The 27585-nt window shown below is 41.8% G+C and overlaps 2 protein-coding genes across 4 annotated transcripts; both read right to left on the reverse strand.

The window, feature by feature from the left end:
* Positions 1-167: 167 nt before the first annotated feature.
* Positions 168-10189, reverse strand: LOC128455272 (endophilin-A2). 2 transcript variants are annotated; one of them, XM_053438956.1, is made up of 9 exons: positions 9950-10189; positions 6906-6974; positions 6511-6727; positions 6148-6281; positions 5831-5989; positions 4544-4647; positions 4050-4183; positions 3842-3898; positions 168-3072 (listed from the first exon to the last, which is right to left on the reverse strand). In XM_053438956.1, exons 1-9 carry the CDS (start codon positions 9992-9994, stop codon positions 2885-2887), a joined length of 1107 nt encoding a protein of 368 aa, XP_053294931.1. In that variant the 5' UTR covers positions 9995-10189; the 3' UTR covers positions 168-2884. The 2 variants fall into 2 exon arrangements, with proteins under 2 accessions (XP_053294931.1, XP_053294932.1); XM_053438957.1 differs by lacking the exon at positions 3842-3898 and having other exon boundaries at positions 9950-10188.
* Positions 10190-11666: 1477 nt separating this feature from the next.
* On the reverse strand, positions 11667-26459 carry LOC128455271 (nuclear receptor ROR-beta). 2 transcript variants are annotated; one of them, XM_053438954.1, is made up of 10 exons: positions 25905-26459; positions 19293-19378; positions 19049-19190; positions 18015-18539; positions 16933-17054; positions 16609-16741; positions 16235-16342; positions 15268-15378; positions 14342-14454; positions 11667-14246 (listed from the first exon to the last, which is right to left on the reverse strand). In XM_053438954.1, the coding sequence occupies exons 1-10, from the start codon at positions 25909-25911 to the stop codon at positions 14085-14087; spliced, it is 1509 nt and encodes a 502-aa protein (XP_053294929.1). In that variant the 5' UTR covers positions 25912-26459; the 3' UTR covers positions 11667-14084. The 2 variants fall into 2 exon arrangements, with proteins under 2 accessions (XP_053294929.1, XP_053294930.1); XM_053438955.1 differs by lacking the exon at positions 16235-16342.
* Between the last annotated feature and the right edge of the window lie 1126 nt (positions 26460-27585).

Below are 27585 nucleotides of genomic sequence, written 5' to 3' on the forward strand. Positions count from 1 at the left end.
TGAACATCTGTGCAGATGTGTAAAGATGAATGAAATGTTAAATGAGAATCGTGAAGGCTTCATGTTAAAATAGATAAACATACAGAAACCATATTTTCTGCATGATTTTAAAAGATCATTTTCGTTGCATGGCTGTAATTTTCTGTAATGAGTCAGACACACGGAAGCCAAATTATTTAACATTTATTGAAGAAGCAAATGAACAGCATCCATTTCCCTTTACACAATAAGGAAATACACAATACACACATACGATTACATTAAGAATAGAGGTAAACCACATATCCTATAGATAATCCAGGATAATCCCACTTTTAGTCTCCCCACAGTCACAGTTACAAAAGGAAGGCATTGCCTCAGACACAGCAGCTGTAATGAAGACGCATGCAGAGCGGTTACATTTAAACACACAAAACGATTGTGTATAATAAAATAAAGGTATCTTTTAAAGGCCAATAATACTTCTTTCATTTATATAGTGTTATAGAGTTGGGACACTTATGGGTATGGGTGCTTAACAAACCATCACAGGGCTGCAATAAATGTCAGTACACAGCAGTCAAGACAACTATTTCAGCTGTGACAGCCACGGCACACAAAAATTGATCTTAGTCCTTTGTTCCACGACATTAATCATCAACATTATACAAGCGACATAATAGCTCAACCTGAGCCCCTGACCCTCCGCTCTCCTACTCCCGGCTTTTGATTTAGTATAATGAGGCATGAGAAGCCACACCTGAGCCACACGGTTATTATTCAGCACAGCCAAACACTTCAGCCCAAAAGGTAGCACGACTAACATATAGGACACATGCAAAAATAACATTAGGAGGCCCATACTATGATAACAGGGAGATTATTGCAGGGATAGACCAGGGGATGGGAGCAGATAATGAGGAAAGGGGGAAGGGGTACGGGGGCAGGTGGTGAATAAAGACTAGTTGGGGGGATGGAGGGAGCGTAATCCACTGCTGTGTGCCCTTCCCTGCTGAAAAGACCTGTCTGTTCCGCTCCCACTTTAAATAGAGATGGGAGAGATGAGTGGGGTGGGGGGGCGGTCTAACAAGGCGATCATGACAAGAGGAGAAAGTTGGCATTTTTCGGTGAAAAGAACAAACCCTCGCAGTTCATAGTCATGCTTGTAAATAGGCTTAAATGAAACTCAAACCAACCATTGTGTAGAGGCCGCACTGGTTATTAGTAAACTCTGAACACAATAGTTGGGAGCGAGCGTTTTCTGTCAGGTCTGGTGCACAGTTTCAGACTGAAACGTGAGGCAGCCACAAAAAACAAGCCAAAACACATCAAATTCATTTACATGCTCAGAATTTTAGGTTAAGAGCACTAAAGCAGGAGCTTAATCCCAAATGCTGAGGGGGAAAATAAATCACAAGATTGAAAATTCACTGACAAACAGTGGAGTGAAAGCCCCCAAAACACTGTGACTGACACTGCCAGCAGCATCACTAGAGGCTGAGCAAACAGAGGGGCTGATGCTTATGGCTTTGGTGTGATGCAAATAGGTTGGGGTGTGGGAAAATGATGTTGCGTTATTAAGTGAGCTGCACTGTGATGGACACAAAAGTCTGCTCCTGTGAGGTAAATAAAAAGGAAAACACATGTTTACATATAGTTAAATGATTGACTTAGTCATTTTGTAATTTGCGCTGTATAAAATACATTTTAGCTGACAAGCAGCAGCCATGAACAGTTTGGGAGTGTGTGCAGCCTTTCTCTAGTATTAAGAGATAAGAGGGTGGCGTGCACGGAAAAACAATGGTTGAGGTTTAGGTAAGTAGACTAACTAATAACAATTACATGTAATTAAAAAGAAGTGTATTTATGGACCCTTACAGTCCTTCAGACGTAGACCCTCAAACAGCTTTTTGGTCTAAAATAAACTCAGCTAATATATATGTATATTAGGGCCATGATTATATTCATCATTGCTTAATCTGTTGATTAATTCCTCGATTAAGCAATGTTTGGTCCATAAAAAGTTCACATGAGTTTCCTGAACCCAAAGATGGCCTTCTCTGTCTTATTTTGTCCATTGACTAAAGAGATTCACTTTACTGGTATTAAAGCAGCAAAGACACCAGAAAATATTCACATAAGAAACGGAAATCAGAGAATTTACTTTTTTTCCATAAAAAAAACTAAACCTTGTTGCAGCCCTAATGTCTACACATATATATTATAAGCCATGAGAACACAGCACTAACAGCTAGAAATCTGTAGCACCAGCAGGTGTCAGCAGAGGATAGATTTGGACATCAACAAAAGGCGGCCTGTCCTCCATGTTGAGTCCAGGATGTCGACAGTACAAACGCAGAGGCACAGTGGTGAAAAGTAGGGATGTAGAAAACACTGCCCAGAAAAATACATGCATATACGTGCATGTGTGAAGTACCAATATGACAAACACACAGAACAGTTCATATTGTGGATATAAAATAGTAATATATGAATAAAGTACTTGCACTTCTTAGTGTTTGTGGATACTGCCAAACAGGTTATTACAGATCTTGATCTTTCTTCATTAGTCCTTTCGTTGGAGGTGTAGTGTACAAAGTGCACAGGTGCATAGAGATGGAATATAAAGATTCAGGATGTGGTATATGCACACTCAGACGTCAGGTGGTAATTTCTCTGGTCTAACATCCCTCCAGTCTTACCGTCTTTAAAAATCCTTTCAATCTTATTATAATGAAAAAACTTTGGTCAAATAATTCCTGGATTCAAAATAAGGTCCCTGTCTTGAGATGATTACCTTTAATTACAATCGCCAAAAGATATTTTTTGGTTTAATGAGAGTCAACAACCCTCTTATCATTCCCCCTTTCCATCCTCTGCCGTCCCCCTCTTGCCTTGCTGTATTTTAGTGGGTTATCGGCACCACCACTTCGACGTAGTTGTTGGGGAAGTATCCTGACTTTCCATGCAAGGTGCCCTCGAACCAGTTCTCATCAATTTGATTGACCAAGGTGATGATGTCACCCTCTCGGAAGCCCAGCTCACCTTCGTTCTCTGGTTCGAAGTCATACAGGGCTTTACAGCATGGCTCGGCTGCAGAAAGAAAAGGTAGAGAGATGCAAGGAGGGAGAGAAAAAAAAAGAGAAAAGGATTAATATATTCTCCTGTAAAAGGAGATCCTACGAGGAAGTGTGTCTCCCGTATGTTTTCCAGTAGGACTCTGGAATAGACCAGTGACAAGTGAAGTCATGAAACATGGAAGGTTTGGAAGTTAGTCATCAGTGGAGTAGGAGGTGGAGGAGAAGAATCCTTCTGAAGCTTAAGATCAAAATCAAGCCACTGATACTATTTGTTTCACAGCAAAACTAATTCATTCAAATTATTTTTCAGTGGACTGCAGAGGTGAAGGACATTAGATTCACTACCTGTAAAGTTAACCCAGTGGCAGTGATCTTTCTTAAGGTTCAGAAGTTTCAGTCTGGGAACAGGTTGTAAGATACATACAGTTCAGCAAAACCATGACTATGGATAAAAATGGTTGTTATCACTTTATTTAAATTGGCTTTGAACTATCATTGAAATACCATAGTCACCGATTGTTTATAACAACAATAGAATGGTTTGCTAAAGCTTGTACGTTTCTACAGCTTGGTAAGACAGTAATGCTTATACCAACGAGCCCCATCTCGTTCTGAGATCCTGGCCGACACTGGACCCAACAAATACCGTTCAAAAATGTTAGTGCAATAGTTGACCCAGACAAGCGTGCAGCCCTCTGCCACACGCATGTGCAACAGAGTGAGTGAAGGTGAGAGACGCATTGTAGTTCTGTGTTAAGTGACATCTTCATCCACCAACTCACGTGGCTTGCTCCTGACGGAGTTTCTTTGGAAGGAAGTACCGTGATATTGTTCTGGAGCTGGTTCATGTCACAAAGGAAAGACACGTCAGTCGTAAAGAAGGACTGGACTTGCATGTATTCCTTCTTGGTGCAGGCCTGGCACACATACACATACAGATGTTCGAGAAAACTCACAAAGCTCTCACAGGATATGCTGTGTAAAATTTACCTGGAGAGTAAGCCGGAGGGTTTATTGCAGCAGGTGAGTATCCTCCGTTGGATGGCTCCAAGTCTCCATAGTCAAATTCTGGTCTGGGTTTGGGTATGTATTCACGTCTTGGACGGTTCTGAGCGTCATTCACCCTGAATACGAAAGAAGAAAGAAACATTATGTCTGAGCTTAGAAGTTGGAGATGCACCAATTAATAAAATTACTGGTAAATAGTTGAAATCAAAACAAACCTAATTTATTTTGTGTTATTTGAAAGACAGATTGATATTCTAATGGAAGAAAAACAGATTACAACAGAATTGTCTGTGCCAACAAAAAACAACGATTGATATGATTCAGTAAAAAAAATCATTTCAGTCACTGCTGCTGTTAGACATTAGTTACTCGTAATCAGATCAGTACAGGAAAAAAAGGCTGAATCATCCTGCGTCACAGGCCAGAGGACACATACAGAAGGCATGTCATTTTCACAAAGCAGTCATGGCGCTGACCTTTCTCTCAGTTTGTCGGAAAGCTCCTCCAGGACCTGCGAGGCCTGTTTGTGGTACTGTAGCAGAGACTCCACAAAGGAGGACAGCTGACTCACCTGCTCCACCTACACACACACGCACACAGAAACTATTTTAGAAGGAGACCAAACACAGGCATAGCTCGGTCTTTCTGTAAAAGGATCCAATGATTAATTGTTATCATTCCATTTCGTTTCATGTCTCTAATCTCAATCATTTGTTTATTTACTATGGCACACTAATTGATGTCAAACACATCACTCAAAGCCATGAAACACTCATTATGACAACACAATTAACAGGTTTATCTGGATCACACTGAAGCACTGCAGGAAAAAAGAATGCATGTCGCCTGACACATTCTGTCCTTTTGTCTTAATGAGAAGCTGTGAGCAGCGTGCAACATGTGTTTACAATTGTTGTCGTCACAGAAATCTGTGTGAGTCAAGTCAGATAGCGAGATACAAACACAGGGGGAGAGACAACAGGCCGAGAAATAAGTGAAATATAAGAGAAAAAGTGTAAAAACTGTTCAATTCTTAACAGAGATTGAGACTTTAGGATTATTGTAAATTTAAGATTGTTAAAATGTTAGCTGGATTAAACAAAAAAAAGAAAAAGCGAAGCTCAGGCTTTTTGAAAATAAGATACTCTCTCTCTGGAACAGGCATAACTAATAATTATTTTTTCAGGATGGTCCCGGGATAGTGGTCAAAAGTTTATTCTGGAGGCCTGACAAGCCAGTATATAAATTGTCTCTGTAATTATAAGATATGTTAATTATATGATTATTGTGGCCAAAAGAATTCAAAATAACAATATTATTGTAAAGAAAATACTGTCCGATTACCATCAAACGTAACTGTATAATATGATTTGTTTGTTTTTCAAGCAGGATTAAGCAAAGGCCAATAAACAGATTTCCTTGAAACATGAAGGATTGAACTTGGGCCAAGAATGGTATGTTTTCTTAACATTGAGAGATGTAAATACAGGTACATATGGTTCAATATGCCTGCTGTTGCCTGTGTTCGTTCATCTAGTAGAATAAAAAGGACAGCCTCACTAACCTGACTTCACACACTTTCAGTATATGACTCCATTACTCACAGGAATATATATTTGGTTCAGTGTCATTAATAACAGTCAGGTTTACCGACTGTTAATGAAAGTAATGAAGGTAAACTGATTAATGTTTTTTTTAATGAACTTATGGCATTAAAAACAGGTCTGTGAGAGCTTAGTGTGCTTAGTCTACAGGTCACTCACATCTGTTTCCAGCAGGTTATGCATGGAGCCCTCAGCCATCTCTTTGGACTCATGGAACTTCTCCAGGGACTGCCTGATCTCCTCATCCTGGATTTTACCTTGACGTTTCTTTTTATAATCGTAGTCCAGACGACGACCCTCCAGCTTCTTCAGGTGGTGCTGAGAGGGAGAACGAGTTGGAAATGGGAGGATGAGGGTTTTCAGATTTTCTCCTGCTTATAATCTTTTTTTAATTGCTATGCCATTATTGAGATTCAAACACACATGCAATTCAGCTGTCATGCATCTGGACTTGAATACCAATGCTTTGATTCTACCTGAATGTCTTTGATATCCTTCTCAGCAACCGCCTGCAGTGGATCGAGAAAGTTCTGCTTCACATCGATATCCAGAGAGTCCTTGACCTCAGCCATCCTCTTCATGGACTCCCCTATGTCTACAAGAGCCCCACCTGCAGTGCACACACAAGCACAAACATGCAAAACACCCGCATTAGACAGTGTGGGATATAATAACAATTATCAGCTCTGAGTAAGGTGGAAAACTACAACAAGTGACGAGTCAGATTATATCTGACAATAGGAAAAAATAATTAATTTTAATGAATTTAAAACATTCACCATTATATTACACTACTCTAATCCAAGTTGATCTCCTCCTCTCGACACCATAATGCTTACCAAAGTTGGTGTCTTCGCCCATATCCCGTCCATACTTTGTCATGCACTCCCCCAGGAGGCCCTCTGGCTGTGGGTAGCCAGGACTATTCAGCTGTCCGCGCATTTTGGACACTGTTGTGAGCATGGAAAGCTTAGCTCTGGTTGCTGGGTTGGGCTGTAGATACTCCGATGTTTTATTGATGACTTCCACCACTGCTTTGCTGGTAATATCTGCTCTCTGGTGATACAAGTCAGGGAGAGAAATTGATACCTGAGTGCATATACGGAGTTGCATGGCCTTTACACTATTTACAAGTGTTTAGGAGCTGTGATGGGCACGATTTTACAGCCCAAAATATGAGGACATTGTTACACCACATTAACTCTGTGTGTGGTCCTAAAGAGTCATGAATTACCCTCTCGAGGTCCCTGAAGTCTTCATCCAGTTTGGTTCCCTCTGCACCTCCAACTTTTTCGCTCATCAACTGTGATGACAGAGCAAACAGAGCTATGAGGCTAACTTCACTCAGCATGTTCACTTGTCTCAATGTAAGATTATTAATACACACATTAATTACCCACATTTGCAGTCCAATGTGACAAAATGAAGTTTACTTAATTATGTATTGTTTTTCCAGTTAGTCTTCTTTTTTCCAGGTGTCCACATACAGAGAGGTCATCAACAGAACTGAATTTCTGGTTCTTGCAGGGCAGAATCTTGTTGTCAAGTAAGGTTAAAAATAAACCGCCCTTTTGCTGTTTCCAAACTTTAAGGGATATTTAATATCTTCCACCACTTTCTATCCAGGAATGCTCATGCCCATGTTTTCCATCTAAACTCTGCATCAGGGAACAAGTTCTGCAAACTAGACTTTCCTCTTCACTGAGTCTCGATTCATGAGGAATAATACTGAAGCGTTTTTCCTCTTTTCCATCAGGTCAGCACACACACTGCAGTTTCCTACACTTCCACCATATCCATGGATACTTTTACTAAACACAGATGGTAACTTCATCTGGCTCTCACTCACAAATGCTTATGCTCACTAACACATGGCGCATACATTCTCCATTTCTCATCACACAAACAAACTCCTACCCTTTTGTCTGGCAGGCCATACAGACACTTGTTGAGCTTGTGCTTCTTTATTTGGTGCAGCTGTTAGTACCACATTGCACATAAAACCCTATGACCAGATGCATCAATCAAAGTCTCCCCTTTATATAATGCACAGACCTGGCCAGTTGCTCTTAATATGTTCAAAGCATCTACTGCTACCTGGTTCATGGGACATAATACAGCACCATGCATTCCCAAATAATCAAGTTTAATGTACAGCATTTTAATTTAAACTACAATTGCACTCAGAGCATAAAGCATAAACCTCCACTAATGCCCCAAGTTACCCAAATTGAACATTTAAATTAACTAGATCCAGGTTTATATTTGGATCTGCACCAAATTTGACACAATCATTAATATCAGTTCCCTAAACATGTCACAGATTCATTCATTAAGATCCATGACTTATTTTCTGAAAAAGACCAGCACGCATCCCTCCACCAAGTTTTGTTGAAACCCATCAAGTAGTTTTTGCATAATCTTAACAAGCAAACAAATGCAGACAAAAACATGACCTCCTTGAATGAGGTATTTAATGAATCCTTTGTTACCAGATGTGAAATTATTGCATTTGGATGAGTGAAAGCTAAACAGCAAACACACTTTAGAGCCCCATGTAGTTTTATGACTGTTTGCACAACACAACTACCAAACCTGCCAATATCACTCAGACTACGGTAGTTAATGTATGTGGAAAACTGTTAATCATAATCATAACTACATAATGGGTTAGAAAGATGACAGATTCATAAGCAGATTAACTGATAAATAATTCAAGATTTGGTTAACAGATGTTGTGAAGGTGGAGACAGGGACTTGTACTGGGAAGACCCAAAAAACATCTACAAAGAAATACAATAATTTTGACTTAAACAAAGTTACATAGATAAACACCATGCGAATAAGACAAGCAGAGCAGCCTCCTTCACAACTTAGATCAATAATTAATTAAATCAAGTCATTTATTTTGTATTACTGGTACTACTGGTAATGGTATCACATGAAGCCTGTTTATCAACTGATTATCCTCCCTTCACGCATCCTCTTTCACAGCCTGAATGCCACTTGTTGACCAGGCCTTGTGCTCAAGGAGGGCGGCATTTTCTGTATAGGAAGGTTCTAAATTTTCACAGCTGAGAGCTCTACCGGATCTCTCAGAAGCTGAATTATTCATAGTGAGATTTGCCCAATTCTCGTGCCCGAGTAACTTTTTCTAAAGGAATGAAAGATTTAAGATCCAAAAGAATGTGAGATTCAGAAGCATGTTTTTCCTGCTGTGTTGTCAACAGGGTGACCACATCTGTGTCTTCTGATGTACTTAGGGAGCTGGTTTGGGCAGAGTACCCACATAAGTAGGATTCCTAAAAGGTACACACCCAAAGGGCAGAAGTTATATTACAAAAAGAGACTGCCGGAACTGGGAACACTTACAATTTTAAATAAGTAGAAACAACTTTGTAATTCATATGATGGTTTGCAACATTTGTTTCGGATTGACATCATAGATCCCTTTGTAATTCAGAGATATGAACAGTGTGATAAACATGTTGTTTGTCACAACATTGACCAGCTACACGGGGGCGCCCCCAGGTCAGCTAACTTCCACACAGGAATGATAAGGAGATGACAGCATTGTCTGTGAATCGTGCCACAGTGCGTCATGTTGTCACATGAGAACTATGTTGTCACCTCCACAAAGTTTTGTCTTCAGATAAGTGTTTTGAAATCGCTCGGTAATCCTGCACATAACAAACACAATCACCGCTTCAGAGCATTCACACTTTGTTAACAACAAAACACAACAAAAACACACTCCTATAATCACACACACCATCAGAGGCTCCTTATTTATAGCAATAGCAACTTTAAGAGGTTAGCGACCATCTTTAAGTTTGACTAACCTGGCTAATGCTAAGTAGCAACTAACTTACCTGCGACTAGATTAAAAACACGTTAAGGAAAGAAAATGCGTAAACATGTGCGTGCTTTCCTGAAGTCGGCTGTAAATAAGTATTTTGAACGTTGTTTGGATTGTTACGCTTCTGACGTTAACTTGCCAAGCCTCCACATTAGCTAGTTTCGGTGAAGGGTTAACTTTGACGTTACGTGTGAGCCACAACACATACACAGCACAGCTACTGAAGAGTTTAACAACACCTTAACTAGTGGGTTACTTCTCAACGAGTAACAGCACATTGTTAAAACAAGACAACGCAATTATCGCTGTCTTCTTCACGATGTTTTCCAGCTAGCTCGAGGCTAGCGCAGTTCAACTCCAGACACTGTCAACTAGCTTGTTTAGCTATCGGCTAGCGCTAGGAGGGTTAGCTAGTTTACCTGGCTCGCTTTGTAAAACTGCTTCTTAAATCCTGCGACGGACATCTTGCACCGTCTGTGTTGTTGCCACCTGGAGCTCGGCGGAGGGGACGAGGTGTGTGTTTTATAAAAGTCGACGTGGGTCTGTGGTTTACAACACAAACAGCAGCAGAGCGGCGCGTCTGCAAACTTTGCACCGTGGATGAGAAAAACTTGCTAAGCAACCTCAGTTTCCTGGACTGGGGCTGCGTGTGGGAGGCTCCATCCTGGTGGACTAAAGTGGGTCAACACACACACACACACAGGTTTGGGAGGACACTCATTGACATAATACCTTTGACCGCCTCAACCTTAACCATCCAAACTAAATGCCGAACACTAACCTGCTTCGGACCCTTACCCCAAGACCTAAAAGTCTTAACCCTCAAACAGCCCATTGGAAAAGTGAGGACTGATCAAAATGTCCAGTGTAGTTTTGTCCTCACAAAGGTATAAGTACAGAAGCACACACACACTAACTTCGCTACTGCCTTCTTTGTGTTTATAATAAATAAAACAGCAAAACGACTTTTGAAATGTGTAAAAGGTACCTAGTAGTTTATACTGATGTAGCTCTTCAACCTAAAGGGATAGTTCACCCCAAAATGAAAATGTACTCATTATCTACTCAATACTATGCTAAGGGTGAAGTGTTCCAGTCCAATCCAATAGATAGGAAGTAATGCTGATCCCTTCAAACGTAAAAAAAAGAAATAAACCTAAAATGCCTCCATACTGCCTGTGGTGTCATACAAGTGTCTGTAAGCCCTGACATCTATATTCGACTCGAAACCAGTAGAGTACATTTACACCGTGTGTACTGTAAATGTGCTCAGTTTCGAGTTGAATTTGAATGTCGGCGCTAACTGACACTTGGATGACACCGCTGGAGAATTATGGAGCCATTTTATGATGTCGTTTTTTTTTATATTTGGAGAAGTGGTCCGCATTATGTCAATAGCATTGGATTTGGCTGTCACGGTGTTTACCACTGAAACTCCAAAATGGTTTTGTGGACTTAAACACTTCACCCAACCCTCCATCGACATAGTGGTGAGTAGATAGAGTGCATTTTCATTCTGCAAGGGAGGTCCCTTAAAAGTTTCCAGATGCATCCTTTCAAATGATCATGAGGGTATTCTGTGATTACATGGTGAAGATATTTTAAATATACGTCTAATGTCTTTCAAAGAACTTTATCTTGTGTTGTTCTTTCACACAACTAAGTAGCTGGTGAATAAAACTATGCTATGTCAAATTATTCCAAGGAGCGTACGGAATCTCAAAAAAGGCTGTAAAAAAGCCCATCACATGGATACAATGTTTCATATCAATCAATAATTATCTTGATACATTTCACTTTATTTATTTTATGTCCGGATTGAAATTATTTTTTATTTCAGAGAATGAGGAATGCATTAAAACATATTACAAATCTGAGGTAGATCAATTATGTGCTATACCTCCTCACTGTGCTTACACAATGCATACACATTATGTTGATATATATTGGAGCTTTGTTATATTGCTACTAATGAAAATGGTATTGCAACAGTTATTGGTATTGTTTATGCCAAGCCCTGATAGCAAATCCTAGTATATAATGATTTAGATACCATCTGTAACGTTAACATGCAGAGAAACACTGTACATATTTACTGATATGAAAGCAAAAATGTAAATGAGACTCAATGAAACATTTCAAAAGAAAATGAAACAATTTATTACATTCTTAAAACCACATATAAGGTATCCCATTGGACAACAATATATATCGAGCTGTGTGACTCACATACTTTTGGACTAGTAATATACCTCTTGTACATTTTGTCATAGAGAGAAAGAGAAGGAAGACAAACTATTCTTTTGTTGTTTGTAACCTTCCTAATCTTTCTTCAATAAAAAAAAAATAGATCACTGACACAGACTTTACAAGACAAAAAGTGGGGACACGTAAAGAAAAAAGGTGGATAAAGACTGAAAAATCACTGAAACTCACAGCAAAAGAAACATTAAACCCAATAATGAAATCCATTTTTGAACTCTAATTGATTTTTTTTTTAAATATCTGCTCCTTAAATTTAATGTTACAATATTAGGACAAAGGGGAAGGGCTTTGACACTTTGTGAGTAACATTCACAAAAATAGAACTTACGTCCACAGTGATTATGGTTACGGGTCTCATCTTAGGTGCAAAGGTGTGAGGAGTACAAGGCTAAAAGACGACACTGGTAATAAAGGGACAAGAGATCACAGCTAGCTCCCTGAGCGGCTAACAGCAGGTCCCCCCCGGACTCTGCTCAAGAAACTTCACAGCAACCCAAGTAAGACATTATCATTTTCAAAGTGTGTTACTTTATGTACATGACAAATCTAAACTGTTACAGGTGACGTTGTGTGACAGACGTGGAGAAAAATTTAAAAGTAATCAAACAGACTAAAAATGGTTGAGTCTTACTGGCATTGAGGCCCAGTTCAGGGGGGCAGCTGGTAGCTCTATCTGGTCTTAGACTAGTGTCCAGTGAGAAAGAGGAAAGTATAAGTGCTTGGTATCCTGACAAGTGCTGGGTTTTCAGACTAAAGGTGAGAGGAACAGCAAATGTACACAATAATACAGTTGCTCCAACCAGCAGGAAGGGTTTATGATACACACTGAGGACCATCATCGTCCCGGCCTTTAACTAACTGAAACATTATGAGTGAAAGATAATTATACAACACCTACTCTTCTGCCTGCTGGTTAGAAATAGGCGGGGCAGAGCCTTTTTTTGTCTGCTTTTATTTTACAGTTCATGAAGTCATTTTTTGCCTCGCTTTCTCTTCTCCTTAGTGTCCTGTTTGTCCTCTTGTCTCTTAAGGCAGGGGCGCAGGGTGCAGCCACAGTGCAAACTGAAAATTCTCAGTTCAAATGCAAGAAGAAGGCAATGTTTTTCTCTTTGTTTTGCCTTTGTTTGGGCACACTGCCTCCCCTGCTGTGTTGCATCAGCAAAAAGTGTCCAGCCCGTCGCTTGCCTGATGACCGCGCGTAACCCCAGTTGGGTTTGCCGTCAGGGGTAAGACGGGGTCTTTTGTCACGAAAACCTGAGAGTCCTTCAAAGAGAGGAAAAATAGTCCAGAAAAATCATCCGAGTCCAAAAAAAATCAGGTATCCTCACGCATCCATCTTTTCTTTACATCCTTTACATCTCACGATCCACTCCTCTGCCTTTCTCTCTGAACTGATCACACACTCTGACACTCCATATACCTATTTACCTATTACCATCTATTTACATTCTTATTTAAAATATTTGTTTATAAATGTGTATATAAATTAAAGATAATTTCTTCTTGTCCTGTCTCTAAGTGGCATTTACAAGGAAAGGGGTGTGTGGGACTGAGGTTTCTCATTGTACAAGAGCCTACAAAAAAAGGCAGCACCGAACACCGTCCAAATGTGTGCGAGACCGGTTCTCGAATGATGTGGGAGGTCAGCCTAAGCCTCGAGTCATTGAATCTGTGTTTTCCTTTTATAGCAGAGAAAATGACTTGTGATCTTGGTCCCTAAGTAATGGTCAGATATTGTCTGTATGAATACACAGGTGTACCATACTGAGGTGCTTTATTACAGAGAGAACTACTGACCGAGATCTGTATTAACTGCGAGACCTGGTGATCAATACGATTTCATTCTAACACGACGTGTCTTGGAGTGGCAGGGATCGTACATTCACGGTTGTTGGATTCTGGCTTGTGCACTGGTGCTCATCAATGAGGTACATTCATAATTGTTTGGGTGATCCACAGCGGATCTGATCTTAAAACGAGTCCTAGAGCTTGGAGCTGTTTCATGCTAAGCGGGCTGCTGTGTTGTCATTATTTTACGGTGTCCATCCGCTCGTTGTTAATGCTAGAACATGCAGAGGACCATAAGCATGTGTGGTCTGTAGTGTAAGGTGCTTTGCCTGCTGGGAAAGTGGAGGTATAGCTTTGGATAATGGGAGACGAAGTATTACAAGTCCTGGATTGTCTCTTAACTGCTGGTTTTTGAGCTTCAACATCTCTATCCTTCTTTGTCTTTGCTTCCCTCCCCCTCAATACACTCTCTCCATCTCTCTTGTGTGTTTATCTATCTGTCTAGCTGTCTGTGGAGTCCGGCAGAGACATCTCGCTGCCAAAAACTTCCCGGTACAGTGGCGGGAAGCTGAAGGCGGTCTCTGGGTGAACCAAACGGAAAAACTCCAGTTTGTCGGTGTGGAGGTTACAGATAGACTTCATTGATGGCAGCTTGGACATCATCTGAGGGGACAGAGGAGATACAAAATGTAAATGTCTGGGTCTGTCACACAACTGTACACGTTAAACAAGTAGAAGTTGCAACTGTTTGGCTTTACCTTGTCCAGTTTCTCGTCAGAAGCACCGCTCTTCTGTAGACTGTGCTGCAGAGCCAGGTAGACTTTGTCCTGGAGTTTCTGAACCTTTTGGCCTTCGGTCAACCAGGGTCGATCTACAGGAGAAAAGGATTTACCTTTAACATACAGTTCCCTCTGTTTAATTCTCCTTAAGTAGCTGTAGAGGCTGTTACGGCTGTTAAAATCAGATGAACGTACACCATGCTCTCTGTATTCTGTGTAAGCCCTTCATTCGACATTCAAGTACTTTATTGTCATCCTGCATTAAGTACAACAAATCAAATTGTTCCTGTTATAAAGATTTACAAAGGGAAACAAATTCAATAATAATAACAATATTTATAAAATGTAAAAACAAGCAACATTTTATAAAATAAAGTTCTATAATATAAGTAGACACAGGTTGAATGTAACAAGGGTGCAAAGAACACACACTTGCTGTAAAGTGACTGATATAGATGAGTATGATAAATAATATAAAAGTGTATGTATTTAGGTTTATTTATTTGATTGATATAATATGATCTTGACAATGAAGAAAATATTCTAACCTAAGGTGAAAGCTTTTGGAAGCACCCAAAAATAAAAATAAATTACCTAGTGTGAATATTTCGATACTTCCCCCCAAAAAAGAAAATGTTTACAATGCAAAACTATTATAAGTGTATCAATCTGCAATAGTGATCTGAAAACCTACATGTGAGAGATATCGATAACACAAAGCAAATTTTGGTCAGAATGTTATGTTGAAAATGGACATCTTATAGTGAATGTTTCTTCCTTTAGCAAGGACAAAACATACGGACTGCTGTTATTCCATAATGTGATAGCTGCTTCCCTCTTGACCATGTATGTGTTTATGAAAGTATCTCTGGGCGAGAAATAGAAATAGAAGGAAGAATATTCACCTGGGGAAAGAAGGACGGCAGCGCTAAGCAGAGCCATCTCTTCATCGGACAGCTGTAGACGGCAGAGTCCTTTTCCAAGGTCGATCACTGCACTGACCAGGTCATCACAACCTGCAAAGACACAGGATATTGATTTAATTCACTGTCAAAAACAACAGTCTGAAGACCTAAATGCTCCTTAAAATGACAGCTGATGTAGGAGATACTGGTGTGTAATCACTGAGCAACAATGAAAATACCACGTCTTACTCATGGAGTGTTTATAAAGATGGACGGAATGACTGCTCCCCAAAAGTGACGCCAAAGTGTCTCAATCGCCACCTGGTGGCTGGCTGCAGTACAGGTTATAAGTCCTGCCTCCTCCATGTTAATTGACGGGACATGTACCTAACTTAAAAGTTTTCATAGCATCAAATAGAACTTGGGATTTAATTTGATGCTATGAAAATATTGTGAAATGTCATGATGACAGCAGAGACAGAATCGCTGACAAAGTCAATCTGCTGTACTGACAGACACTATCCATCATTTAATATTAGACATTGCAAATTGTTCCTTAAATTGGTTTATCACATTGTTTTCATTTGCCCTTAAGTGTTTTTTCTATTCCTCCATTAGGGTGTATTGTTAAACTTTAACAAACTGCTGTTGACGAGACGGAAATGCATTTCTTATGGAAACATTTATCAGAAGAATAAGCACAGTTATGGTATGTGTTATTTAAAATGATGAGTCATTGCAGAGGCATCTGTGTCAATAATGGATTGAGAACAGTGAGAATGCCCTGGCATTTTCATACACAGCTGGTGTGTTCTGACAGCAATTAGTGCACAGTGAGAAAGGGAAAAAAGGCACAAGCTTACATAAGGCCCGAGATGCATAAGACGCTTCAATGTAGGGCCCCCGTCAATTATCTGAATATCTTAGAGGCGACACAATTTACATTCCCACCCGAGCTGCTCCTCACCAAGAGCTTTGAAGAACTGGGCCGGAGCGAACTTCCCGTTGAAGAAGATGGTATTGTTGTTGACGTTGAAAGCTCGGCACATACGTATCAGCAGCACCTCCAGGCAGCCTGAAAGGTCAGCCACCGATAAACACCCGGACAGAGAGAGATGGAGAGATGGAGTCAGAAGAGGAAAGAGGAGGGGAGGGACATAGGAGGTCCATATTAAAAAGAAATGAAAAGATGGCATAAAAAAGGCAAAGATAGAAGGTTGGAGACAAAGCAGAGTAAGGAACCAAAGTTAGCAAGTTTCAGAGAATGAATTCCTTTGTTTCCTTTGTATGAATTTAGTCTGCTGGATTATTTATTGGGAGTACTTTAGACTGTGCACTCACCGGCTTTGAGCAGTATTATCTGATCGTTCTGGCATAGGTCCATAAAGCCAGTGATGCGTTTGGCAAACTCCACCACGTACTGGATGGCATTGGTGATGTGGTGGGCACACTGCTGCCACATCCACTCAGCTGACTGGAACAGAGAAATAATCAGAAATACAGAATCAGCTTCAGTGCGTGCACAGACCAAACAGATAACAGATATTTTCAGTAAAAGATATTTAATCTCTGCCCAACAACAAGATGTTTTGGAAGCAGACAGGAGTTAATAATAATAAATGTTACTGATGATTGTGACAAACAGCTTTGGGCTCGATCGTGTACCTTGTTCTGAAAAGCACGTGTTTCCTCAGGAGTGTATTGTACCCAGGTGAATCTCTTCATGTCTTCGGCGCTGTACTGACACGTCTCTAAGTGAGACTTAACAATACTCTGAGTGATGCGCTCTGTGGAACAAAACAAGCACAAACATCAGTGTTGTCTCACTCACACATATTATTTTTGGTGGCAGTAGGTTTGAGAGATAGCGGCAGGGTGGAACATGGGTGTTGTATACTGTATCTATTCACAGACCAGGGCATTGGTGTGATCTTGAGTAAGGAACTAATGAGCTTTGCAATGCTGTTGGTCCCCAAAAAGACAGAGAGTGCTTCTGAGTGCTCAGCTTATTTTAGCAAAAGTTAGCATCTCCTACACCTCTTGCCCTTGTTATATCCAGCAGCTTCAATATTTACCTACAGCTTCTTTTAATAGTCCCCAGAGACCTTTTTAAATGCATTCTTCCTCAAGGTCCAGAGACACCAGCTCTGAAAGATGTCTCCAACCTCTTAAAAATAAATACCACTACAGCTTTATTGCTTGATCTGCCCCTGATAATGTACTGTAAGTTCCCTCATAAGATCCAGTACTCAGATAACTGTCAGGTAGTAAAAACACTAAAGTAAATGAACACTACCCATATGACATTTGTAGAGCAGTTTGTTCCCCGTAGAGCATCCCCATGCCATTCTCTCTTTACGGAGCAAGTCTCCCCTCGGTCATTGATTTATTATTAACTATTCATTCTGTTTTGCCGTGTTTACTGCTGTTATAAATACGATGCAGTCGCAGTTAATGTTTCACAATAAAGGATTTATAGTCCCTGAGTTGCTCAGGACAGTTTTAATGTTAATCATTTTACAGAAGTTTTTAGTTTGCAGAGGATAAAGCAGGAAGTGAAAAATGCGAGCAATGTGACACAATACAAAAAGCTGACCATACAAACACTGCAACCTTGTATTAGGAAATGATTTTATATTTAGTTGCAAAAGGGCTTGCTAATATACAATGAGAATAACGTATACACACACTGTTTGTAAAGGGTTGAATAAAAGGAATTTCAGTGACACTATATCGTTTGGACTCACCAAGTTCTGTTATTGAGCAGTCATCAGGCAGATGGTCCAGCAGTGTGTGTCCCAGCAGCACATGCGTGTGAGAGTGTGTGTGCAGGAGCTGTATCCCAGTGCCGTCCGTGCCGTCCAGTACAGTCGGCTGAGGGGAATTCTGATTGGACAAGGATGAGGAGGAAGAAGCAGAGGAGGACGATGAGTTGGAGGTGTTGCCGGTGCTGGTGCCCCCGCCGAGCAGCTCCAGGCTGCAGTACTCGCTGGCCTCCTCGGGGGTCAGCGGCAGATCGAACAGGTCAGGCAGCGCTGCGATGTCGTCCAGGTCGCTGATGGTGGAGCTGGAGCCCCCGCTGCTGTAGGACCGGCTCAGGCCCTCTTCACCGTCCTCCCCACTGCCTCCGCAGACTCCATCGTCCCTGGGTAAAGACAGAGCGGTGGAGCCTTTGCCTCCGGAGCCAGCACACTCCTGGGACTTCTGGTGCTTCTGCACTTCGGCGTAGAGGCTGTCGCGCTGCTTCTTCGACATGCGACCAAACTTCACGGCTGCAGAGAGAACAAGAAAATACATGTGTTTTTAGTCAAATGAAACCTAATCTCAACTAACTTCGCGCTGCGTGGTTGAGATGTGTTTATTTTGATAAAACTAAGCAAATTTTTTGTTTTTTCATTTGTGCAAACTCAAACCTTCACATCTGTAGCTGTGACCTCAGTCCAACTGTGAGATATTCCTGGCTCAAATAGGATTCCTTTTGCCACCTTATCTGCAAGTACTGTATGTTCCTGTTTCTATATCCAGTTTGAATGATGACAGTCAATCACCTCCTCAGTCTATATACCATATTTGTTTTCTCTCTGCGGTCCACAGGAGAGGGGAGCGTGTGCTGAGCTCTGCTACAACAGCTGATGTGGAACATTACTGCTGAGGGCTTCGAATTCTCCAGGTATCAGCTTTAAATTAAAGGCACACACACACAAATCTCCACTAAACCTGTCATTTGTATGTCAAAGCTTCGGTTTAACTAAATGTTGTGGTTACGGTGCGTTGTGTTTACCATCTCTGCTCATGCCCAAAGCCAGACACTTCTGTAGGCGGCAGTGCTGGCAGCGGTTACGGTTTGTTCGGTCAATCAGACAGTTCCTCTGGCGGGAACATGAGTACATGGCATTGTTCTGCTGGCTGCGCCGAAAGAAACCCTAGACAAACACACACACACACACACAATGAGTGCCTGCACATTTTAAATAAAACAGGTTGATTAAAATGTTGGTCCGCCAGCCTCCGGGTTTCCTCCTCACCTTGCAGCCTTCGCAGGTGATGACTCCATAGTGGATTCCTGAGGACTTGTCCCCACAGATCTTACAGGGGATGACCTCTATCTGAGCTGCAGGACAGAAAACAAGAGGGACGAGAGAGGGGTCAGAAAGCTGCAGCCTCATGCGACTCAAATGAGCATAGAAAGCTGCACATCAGATTGGAAAGTCAGTCTCCAACATCTGCTCAGGAGTTACATCTTTGGCTCGAGTCATCCTGTGGACTGTTGCCAAAGTATAGTTAATAACTATACACTAACACAACTCGGTAACAAGATACATCCATTCAGACAAAATACTTTCACAGAAGCCCATATTTGGCTTTTATTCCGTGCCTGCTTCACTCTGAGGGGAGTCAGTGGGACTTGCCTGAACTACTGATTTAATCTAAGATGTTGTGTAACTTTGATTCTGACACGTCTACGCAGCGCTGCAACTGTTGTCAACTTGCAAAGAAGGCTTGGTTCCTCCTGCAGCGACCATGGGTTCGGTTCTGACCCAGCCAGTTGCTGCATGTCTTCCCCACTTTCTTTCAATTTCATGCTTTACTGTCCTGTCGATTTCGGGTGAAATGATCAAAAACATATTTGATAAATATTGTTCTGGACCTGTAAATGATGTACTGAATCCTCCTCGATCTGGGCTCTGCCTTAGAAACAGCTAGTTGTGTTGAAATGTTGTGCGTAAAATTGAAGTCTCTCTTTCTATGGTAATTTTTTCGTCCTCTTTCTTCCTTTTCTAGTCTTACCCAGTGAATCATTTTTTAACCCTTAATATTTTCCTTTTCTTTGTAGCCCTTTGGACAAATCAACAATTTCCAATGCTAATGATAAACACTATGTGTGTTGTATATTGTTTATTTGATCTGTGACATGTAACAGATTGTCCTTGTTTGCACACATGAAATCTGTCATCCTTTTATTACTTTTTCCCCTAACCCAATTATTTCAGGCCTCTCCCCTCTGGTCCTGTCCTGCTTCTGTCGCGCTATCATGTTGTTTTCCTCGGCTATAAACCTTGGCAAGATTACAGTCGTTCCTTTGTATCTTCTGTCATCCTTGAAAAAGGTTGCACTATGCTTTTATCTGGTCACAGTCAGACTACTGTATCCCCCCCATGTACTCTGGGCTCAATGAGAAGTCTATTTCCTGCCTCCGACTGATACAAGATGCATCTGGAGGGCTTTTGTTATGTTGCACCTCTCCTCGCCTCCTGTCCCTAGGAGGCCTTACGTTTTTAGATTGTAAATTAATATTTTACTGACAGTGTTACAGGTTTCAGACACAGGCTCCTGTTCACAGATTCTAATGTGATATTTTACTGACAGTGTCATAGCTCCTGTTCCCCCGAGGTCAGTCTTCTTCTTAAGACATTACCCCATGACCAGGGGTGATCATGTGTTTCTGTAAATGTCATGGTAACAAACAGCACTGACTTCTTTCACCAGGAGGCTTTTAATAAAACCTTTTGTCCACAGATCTTTGACTATTTCTTATGTCATTCCTGTCTCTCTTTTACGATGCTGAATGACCCTGAACCCTGCTGTGTTGTGTTGGTGAAACATATAACTAACTGAAAAGCACTAAAATAATATTTTATTATTATTATTGTCTAATTATTAACACAGTTCAGAAACTCAAAACACATCAGTGCTTGACTCAAATTGAGTCCTGAGTGTGACAATGAAAACCCCCAAAACAGGATGTAATAGCATCAAAAAGTTAATATACAGTGTATTTATATATATATATATATATATATATATATCTTTAATCTTTTTCTCTTGATAATAACAACCTTGCAGACAAACCCTCCCACAACAAGTACAAGAGGCGATAACTTGCTGTGAACTGTGTTTGTCTGCACCCTTCATGTGGCCCCCATGAGGGAACAGAGTACACAAACAGATAGGGAATCACATGACCCCTGCACATATAACAAAGACTCCTTCTTCCTCGATTGAGGTGAAAACAACATCAGCAACTATATTGTGCGATTGTTGCTACTACGCCTTGTCACCGGATTTATTAAAATATGTATTTGTGCCTTCTCGGACGTGTTGGGAGGATGTGTGGAAAACCACTGGTTGAGGAGGAATTGCTGCACTCTTAGGTACTGGAAAACACAAATTTCCACCTCCTTAAACGCCGCAGTCGGCCATCCCTCTCTGCTGAAACTGTTACTAAAATACTCTAACTGATCAGGGCAGCTGCAGGCATGCAATGGAAAAATAGCTGCCTCTTCCCCCTCCCGCCCTCCCTTCCTCTTTTTCTCTCAGGTTCCCCTCCACCCCTCCCTCATCTCTTAATTATATAACTCTAGTCTGTGAGCATTCCTCACAACACTCATTCAGGGCTCAATCTAGCAAGACCGAGAACCCGCCCTCTGCCGACTCTCCCCTTTCATACTGGTTGAGCGCTTGCCGAGCCTCCTCGGCATTGGCTGAGTCATCAGTCAGTCGGCACTGTGGCCTGTCAGCTCATGTGGACATTCTGTCCCACTGACACACTTTCCCACTGCAGGGGGAGAGGGAGGAGGCAGGCAGGCAGGCGCGATCCCGTCTCTCCGCAGACCAGTTTTAAGGTGGATCCGGACAACGCTCAGACTTCCCCTATAAAACATTTCCCTGAAGGCTCATAAGTTGCATTTGAAAATTGGTCTGTGTTATGTAACAGCTAAATGAACCAAGACAGGCTGCAGTGATGAGGCTAGGAAAACTACACTTACCAGTTCAGTTCTAACACTAGACACATCTCTGATTTACAATTAAGTCTATTTCTGTATGCGCTGATGTTTATGCAATAATCCAACACTGTGCTGTGAGAGAAAAAACATATTTCATGTGGAATCCAACAGCCCCTTCTCTTCCTGTCCACAGTCCGCTCCTAAGCAGACAAACTCAGGACTTGAATGTCAGCCATCCGTCCGCCTCCCCTCTCTTTGACATTGAGCTTCAGCTTCAACCTATTCTATTCTTGTCCTGTGCTGGAAGCCAGATTTACACAGATGCCCAGCCACCCACCCCTGCTGCTACAACCACACATTCACTTCTCTGGACTCTCTGCAGATATACGAACGCACCCCACAGACAGCATTCTGAGATTCATCTCCCTAATGTTCATTAATTTGATGTTGTTTCATCTTTTATAACCTGGAGAAGGAAACATTTTCACACAGTTATTGCAATTATAGACATAAAAATAATTAATAGTGTCGAAATTTAACTGAGGTAGCTTGTGAGCGTCGCTGAACCAGGAGAGACAGAAAAACTGTTGCTGCAAGTAACTATTATTTCAGAGATAGAATTCTGTTATCCATTATTTCTTGATTGATTGATTGTTTTCTCTGAAAAAAACATGAAAAAAAGTCAATAACAAAAGTCCTGGAGCCAAAGGCAACATATTTAAACTTTGGACACACTGTGTTAACAACACATTTGTATTCTGTTTATTATCATATGTAACTAATAAAATCACAAGAAGCTGCAACAGTGCATTTTCAGTACTTTTTGCCTCAATAGTGACGTAAATTATTGTCAGAAAATTTGCCAGTTAGTTGTAGGCTGTATGTATTGACTTATCGATTAAATAACTAATTGGCAACTATTGTTGTGAAGGTGTCAATACCCAATTAAAACCTACTAAATAAACATGTCCGATTCAACCAACGACAGCAGCAGCAGGAGCCACACTAACGTTTACCTTTAACCTGAATATCATTGTTGACCTAGAACATCAACTTGAGACATCTGACATTGACTATACATTTATCAACCACTGACACATTCACATTTTAAAGGTGTTTGCAGGAAATGCACTCAATAACGTGTAATTCCGCATTCAAATGGCAAACAAAGAAAGGTGTTTAAGTAGCGTGACAGCAACTTTGTGTGGCACACCCAAGGCCTTTTCACAAAATGAACTGGGGAAGAGACACTTTACGAGCTCTGCTGCAAACAGGTTGCCCCCAGTGTGTTTATCAACCAGCTAAATGTGTAAACTGTGTTATCTCTAAAAGCCTAATTCAGTAAGGTGGTGTCGGGACAGGCAGAGAGAGAGAAAACAAATCATTGACTGTGCTTGCGACAGTTCAATTCTCTGCATCTAATGTATTCTCCAGTCAGTGTCACAGTGGCCTGACGAACACAAGAATGTGTTTTAACTCCCCACATGCCCATAAGTCCTCGGTGCACCAATTCTCTGTTAAAAATTTCATAAACAGTTTTAATCAGATACAGGTTGTTCGTGTTTGCCTATCACGTGAGTCACGACACTATGCAGACAAGACACAGATCAACTGAGGTCTCAGTGGCGTGACTGAATGTTGTTCATGACCTGCTCATAAGGAGACTGAGCGTGTGGAGACACTCCGAGTGGGGGCCTTGTGTGCTCGGGCTGTGTACGTCTGAAGCACTTGTTGTGTCATGCCTCACAGTTGGGTGTAGGCCTACAGCTCAGCACGGAGATGTATCACAACAATTCACCGCAGTTGTGTGTTTTCCTTCTCTTTGGAAATCATGTTCAGAGAGTGGTTCTATATTATTTCTATATTTAAATTACATTACATTCTCAGATGCGTGACAAAAGCTTGTTTGTTATCTTCTCACTCATTCCCCTTATAAGTCGTAGATCTCTTTTCTCTTCCCTCCCTGTCGATGGTCCTCCCTGAAACAGAACAATGGTGTTGAGTCTCGACACTAAATGCATGTACACAGTCGGGCTGCCAGAGCATTCAAATCAATAGGCTCTATTTTAAAAAGATGCAAATACCAGTGGAGGCCAAGCTGAGGCCCACAGAGAGGGTTGGGGGATTAGAGAGCTAAGAATTCCATAGGCCCCTTGCAGCGGGTGTCAGTGTATGACATGAATCCCATGATCTCTCACTGTGTTTACACGTTATAAACAAAGTGCGCTCTTCGGTCCAGGAAGCGCCCAAGGTCCAGACATCAACAGAGAAAAGTATTTTCAACTTGCCAAGAAGTCTGAAAAAATGTATGCGTGATTGCAAAGCATGTTTAAAACTGAGGCTTTAAGAAATAAAATGCTGACGCTCCTTTTTGGGGGGTGAGGAAACAGCAAGTTGAGTTGAGCAACCTCCGTTTTCAGAGCTACGGGCTAAGAAAGGGCCAAGGTTTGTTTACCTTTGGATATCCTGCCAGAAAGGGAACCTCCCTCCACCAGGGGCCCCCTCTGCTTCTCTCCAGCCCTCCCCCTTCTTAGTGCAAACATTCATCTCTTTGCTCCACAATAATATTAAAAAAACAAACATTGCCTATAGTCTATTTATCTGTTCAGCAGAACAGATAATGTTGGCCATGCTTAGACCAAAAACCAAGGAATGCAACAGGAGAGCAGAACCAAACAGAGCAACTGAAAAATACAGCACTCACAATGAAGTGTGATTGATTAATTGATTTGTAAATTAATCAGAAGTGGATGCATGTGAATGCAAGTTTAAGAGGTTGCAGCCATGTTGTGGATCGAACACATGCACAGAAAATACACATTTCAGATAAATGTGACTTCCATGTGACATTTAAGCCTATTTTAGTATTTTGTATGAATCATTGATTTATGATCCGTCAGTTTGTTCTTCACAGTCTGTCTACAGACACCCAGCCTTGTCAATAACACCCAACTGCTGCCCGCAAGGTCAAGTTCGGCCTGTGTCAGGGGGCAACACGTCGTCGTGCGGGCCGTCACTCAGCCGCCTGTAGCACGCACATGGCGCTTCCCACAGTCGCTCCCCCTCCCTCCGCGGCCAGTGCTGTATAATGCTGGGTGACACAACTAGGTCAGTGGAACAGCCAGGTCCCTCTCTCCCTCTGTACCATCACACTGTGGACCATGCTGGCACAGTCACAACACATCACAACACCAGCTCAGCAGCCTCACGCCCACGTTGCCCAAGTCCATGTTTTCATAAATCACTACAGTACAAACTTCCGACATTCTTCAAGGAGGTTTAATTCTAAGACATATAAGAAAATAAGATGGTTGAGTGTACATAAATACCAGGGAAATGGCTATGTTTTGTGTGTTTTCACGCGATTCGAGGAAAAAACGTTGTCTGTTTTCGTGTTATAAATTCACCTGATAAGAAACCGCAAAAAAAACGAATATTATCTCTATTACATAATTCTAGTTTTGGTTAAAGACAAGCTCCCCTCACGCCCCTCCCTCCCCTTATTGCATAACTCGAACATGAATCCCCCTGGCACATTTTACAGCAGGACCCACAGGTGCGACGTGACTCCCATTTCTCCACAAACAACACATGTGTGCGTCTCTGCAGCCACTTCCTCACCGTGCACGCAGTTGAACGATACTTTTGCTATGATAACATAGACTAGGATAAGAGTGGCTCCGTGTCTTTATGGTTGCATAGGACTTCAGTGGCGCACGCAGCCCCCAGGAGCTCTGTGCACAGATAATCCAGTCATGAGGGATTAATGCGCACTGGGGAGGCAAACGCACTTCAACTCGTGTTCTCACACATGTGGCCGCACAAGACACACGCACACAAACACCGCGACGTTTCCTCCCCAAGTTCAACCAAACAGATGTATTATTATGACACACGCACGAACCCACTCACCTCTCATGGTTGCTGTTTTCTTGTCTCTGGATCAGGGCGAAGAAAAACTCGACTACATGTGGCGACTGGAGGTGACAGGACCTGGGGGGGGGGGGGGGAGAGCGCAGGAGCCAGAGGACGCTGGCTCTGTCAGTGTTCACCTGGTCCCGGCTGCAGCTGTCACAAAAACAAGAAGATGGAGGAAGAAGAAGAAGAAGAAGAAGAAAAAAACTGTAACTCTTCTCCTTCGTCTTTATTGCTCGGTCAGGTCCGAACAGAGTAAAAGAGTGCAGGAAGTCGCTTTGGATCGCATCCTAAACTTGCAGGACGAATAGATTCGGATCAACTTTCTCTCTGGTTTTCTTTTCTGACAGAATAGTCCCACGGTGGCAGAGTGCTGGCAGCTCTCTCTCTCTCCCTCTCTCTCTCTCTCTCTCTCTCTCTCTCTCTCTCTCTCTCTCTCTCTCTCTCTCTCTCTGAGCTGTGATTGTCCGCCTTCCTTCCTCTCAGTCTACCCTGCTAACCTACTTTCTCCGAGCGTGGACTCTCACATGATCTCACTGCCGACAGCTCCGCTCGCATCACTGGCGGGGGCGCGCCTTCGGGAGCGAGCTTAAGGTGGCTGCTGGCAGATAGTGACCAGACTGTGCTGCTCACTTCTTCTGTCCCAGTGATGAGAAACCAGCAGCTGTCACTTCCAACAGGCGACAGGAAGGTGAAAAAACCCACAATCAGTTCTCCTTTCAAACAGACACCTTCCTCTCTGACTTGGCTGCATGGAGCCAGTGCAGCACACAGCCTAGTTATCCATCTTTAAAGAGATATTTCCCCCCAAAAATTTAATTGAAAATTCACTCATTATCTTCTCATCACTATGCTGATGGAGGGAACACACTTTTGGAGTTTTAGGGGTCAACAGTCCGATACAAATGGAGTAAATCGTGACCACTTATTCAAACGTTAAAAAAAAGAAGAAAAAAACATTAAATGATGCTGCTCCTGTGGTTTCATCCACGTGTCCCTAAGCAACGTCATTCAATAGTTTGAAACAGCGTGTTTTGCATGTTTTAAGCATTAATGTCGTCTGTGATCCCTGTGTGAGCGCGGCTCCACAGAAGGTTCTCAGTGGACATTTGGGCGAAAACATGGTGTAAATGAAACCGTTTCGAGTTGATTTTGAATCTCGGGGCTTACGGACACTTGGATGACATCACAGGAGCAGCACGCAGGCACTTGGTCGCCATTTACCCTAATTGTATTGGATTTGGCTGCAACGCTGTTTACCCCTGAAACTCCAAAATAGCTTTGTGGACTCAAACACTTCACCCACCACCTCCATGTGCATAGTGGTGAGTAGATTACGAGTGAAATTTCATTTTTTGGTGAACTATCCCTTTAAGATTCATACTTTCTTTATTAGGTGTTGCCGGAAAGAAATATTTCTCCAACAAACAAACAAGAAGAAGCTGTTCAACAGGTTGTTACAAGAGAGCCTGCACCTTTGGAACACAGTGTGTTTTAATCCTGTTGACCTAGTTCACAGAGTAATTGTTTGAACTGAGATGACTTCCTCTCAAAAACACGAGGTTGAGAGTGACGTTTCACAAAAATCTCTGGTAGAATTCATAGCGATGATGATTGATTCATTACTTCACCGAATACAGAACACTACAATGGTTATCAGTATAGTATATACCTCCTC

Source organism: Pleuronectes platessa, chromosome 13, assembly GCF_947347685.1.
Source record: "Pleuronectes platessa chromosome 13, fPlePla1.1, whole genome shotgun sequence".
NCBI lineage: Eukaryota > Metazoa > Chordata > Actinopteri > Pleuronectiformes > Pleuronectidae > Pleuronectes > Pleuronectes platessa.

Coding starts and splice junctions, on each gene's coding strand:
- LOC128455272 (XM_053438956.1), bottom strand. CDS start 9,994: ATGTCCGTCGCAGGATTTAAGAAGCAGTTTTACAAAGCGAGCCAG. Junction 6,728..6,905: donor ACTTCAGGGACCTCGAGAGG/GTAATTCATGAC, acceptor TTGTATCACCAG/AGAGCAGATATTACCAGCAA. Junction 3,073..3,841: donor CTCCGTCAGGAGCAAGCCAC/GTGAGTTGGTGG, acceptor TTCTTTCTGCAG/CCGAGCCATGCTGTAAAGCC.
- LOC128455271 (XM_053438954.1), bottom strand. Junction 16,343..16,608: donor GATAATACTGCTCAAAGCCG/GTGAGTGCACAG, acceptor CTGACCTTTCAG/GCTGCCTGGAGGTGCTGCTG. Junction 15,379..16,234: donor CCAGTTCTTCAAAGCTCTTG/GTGAGGAGCAGC, acceptor GTGTCTTTGCAG/GTTGTGATGACCTGGTCAGT.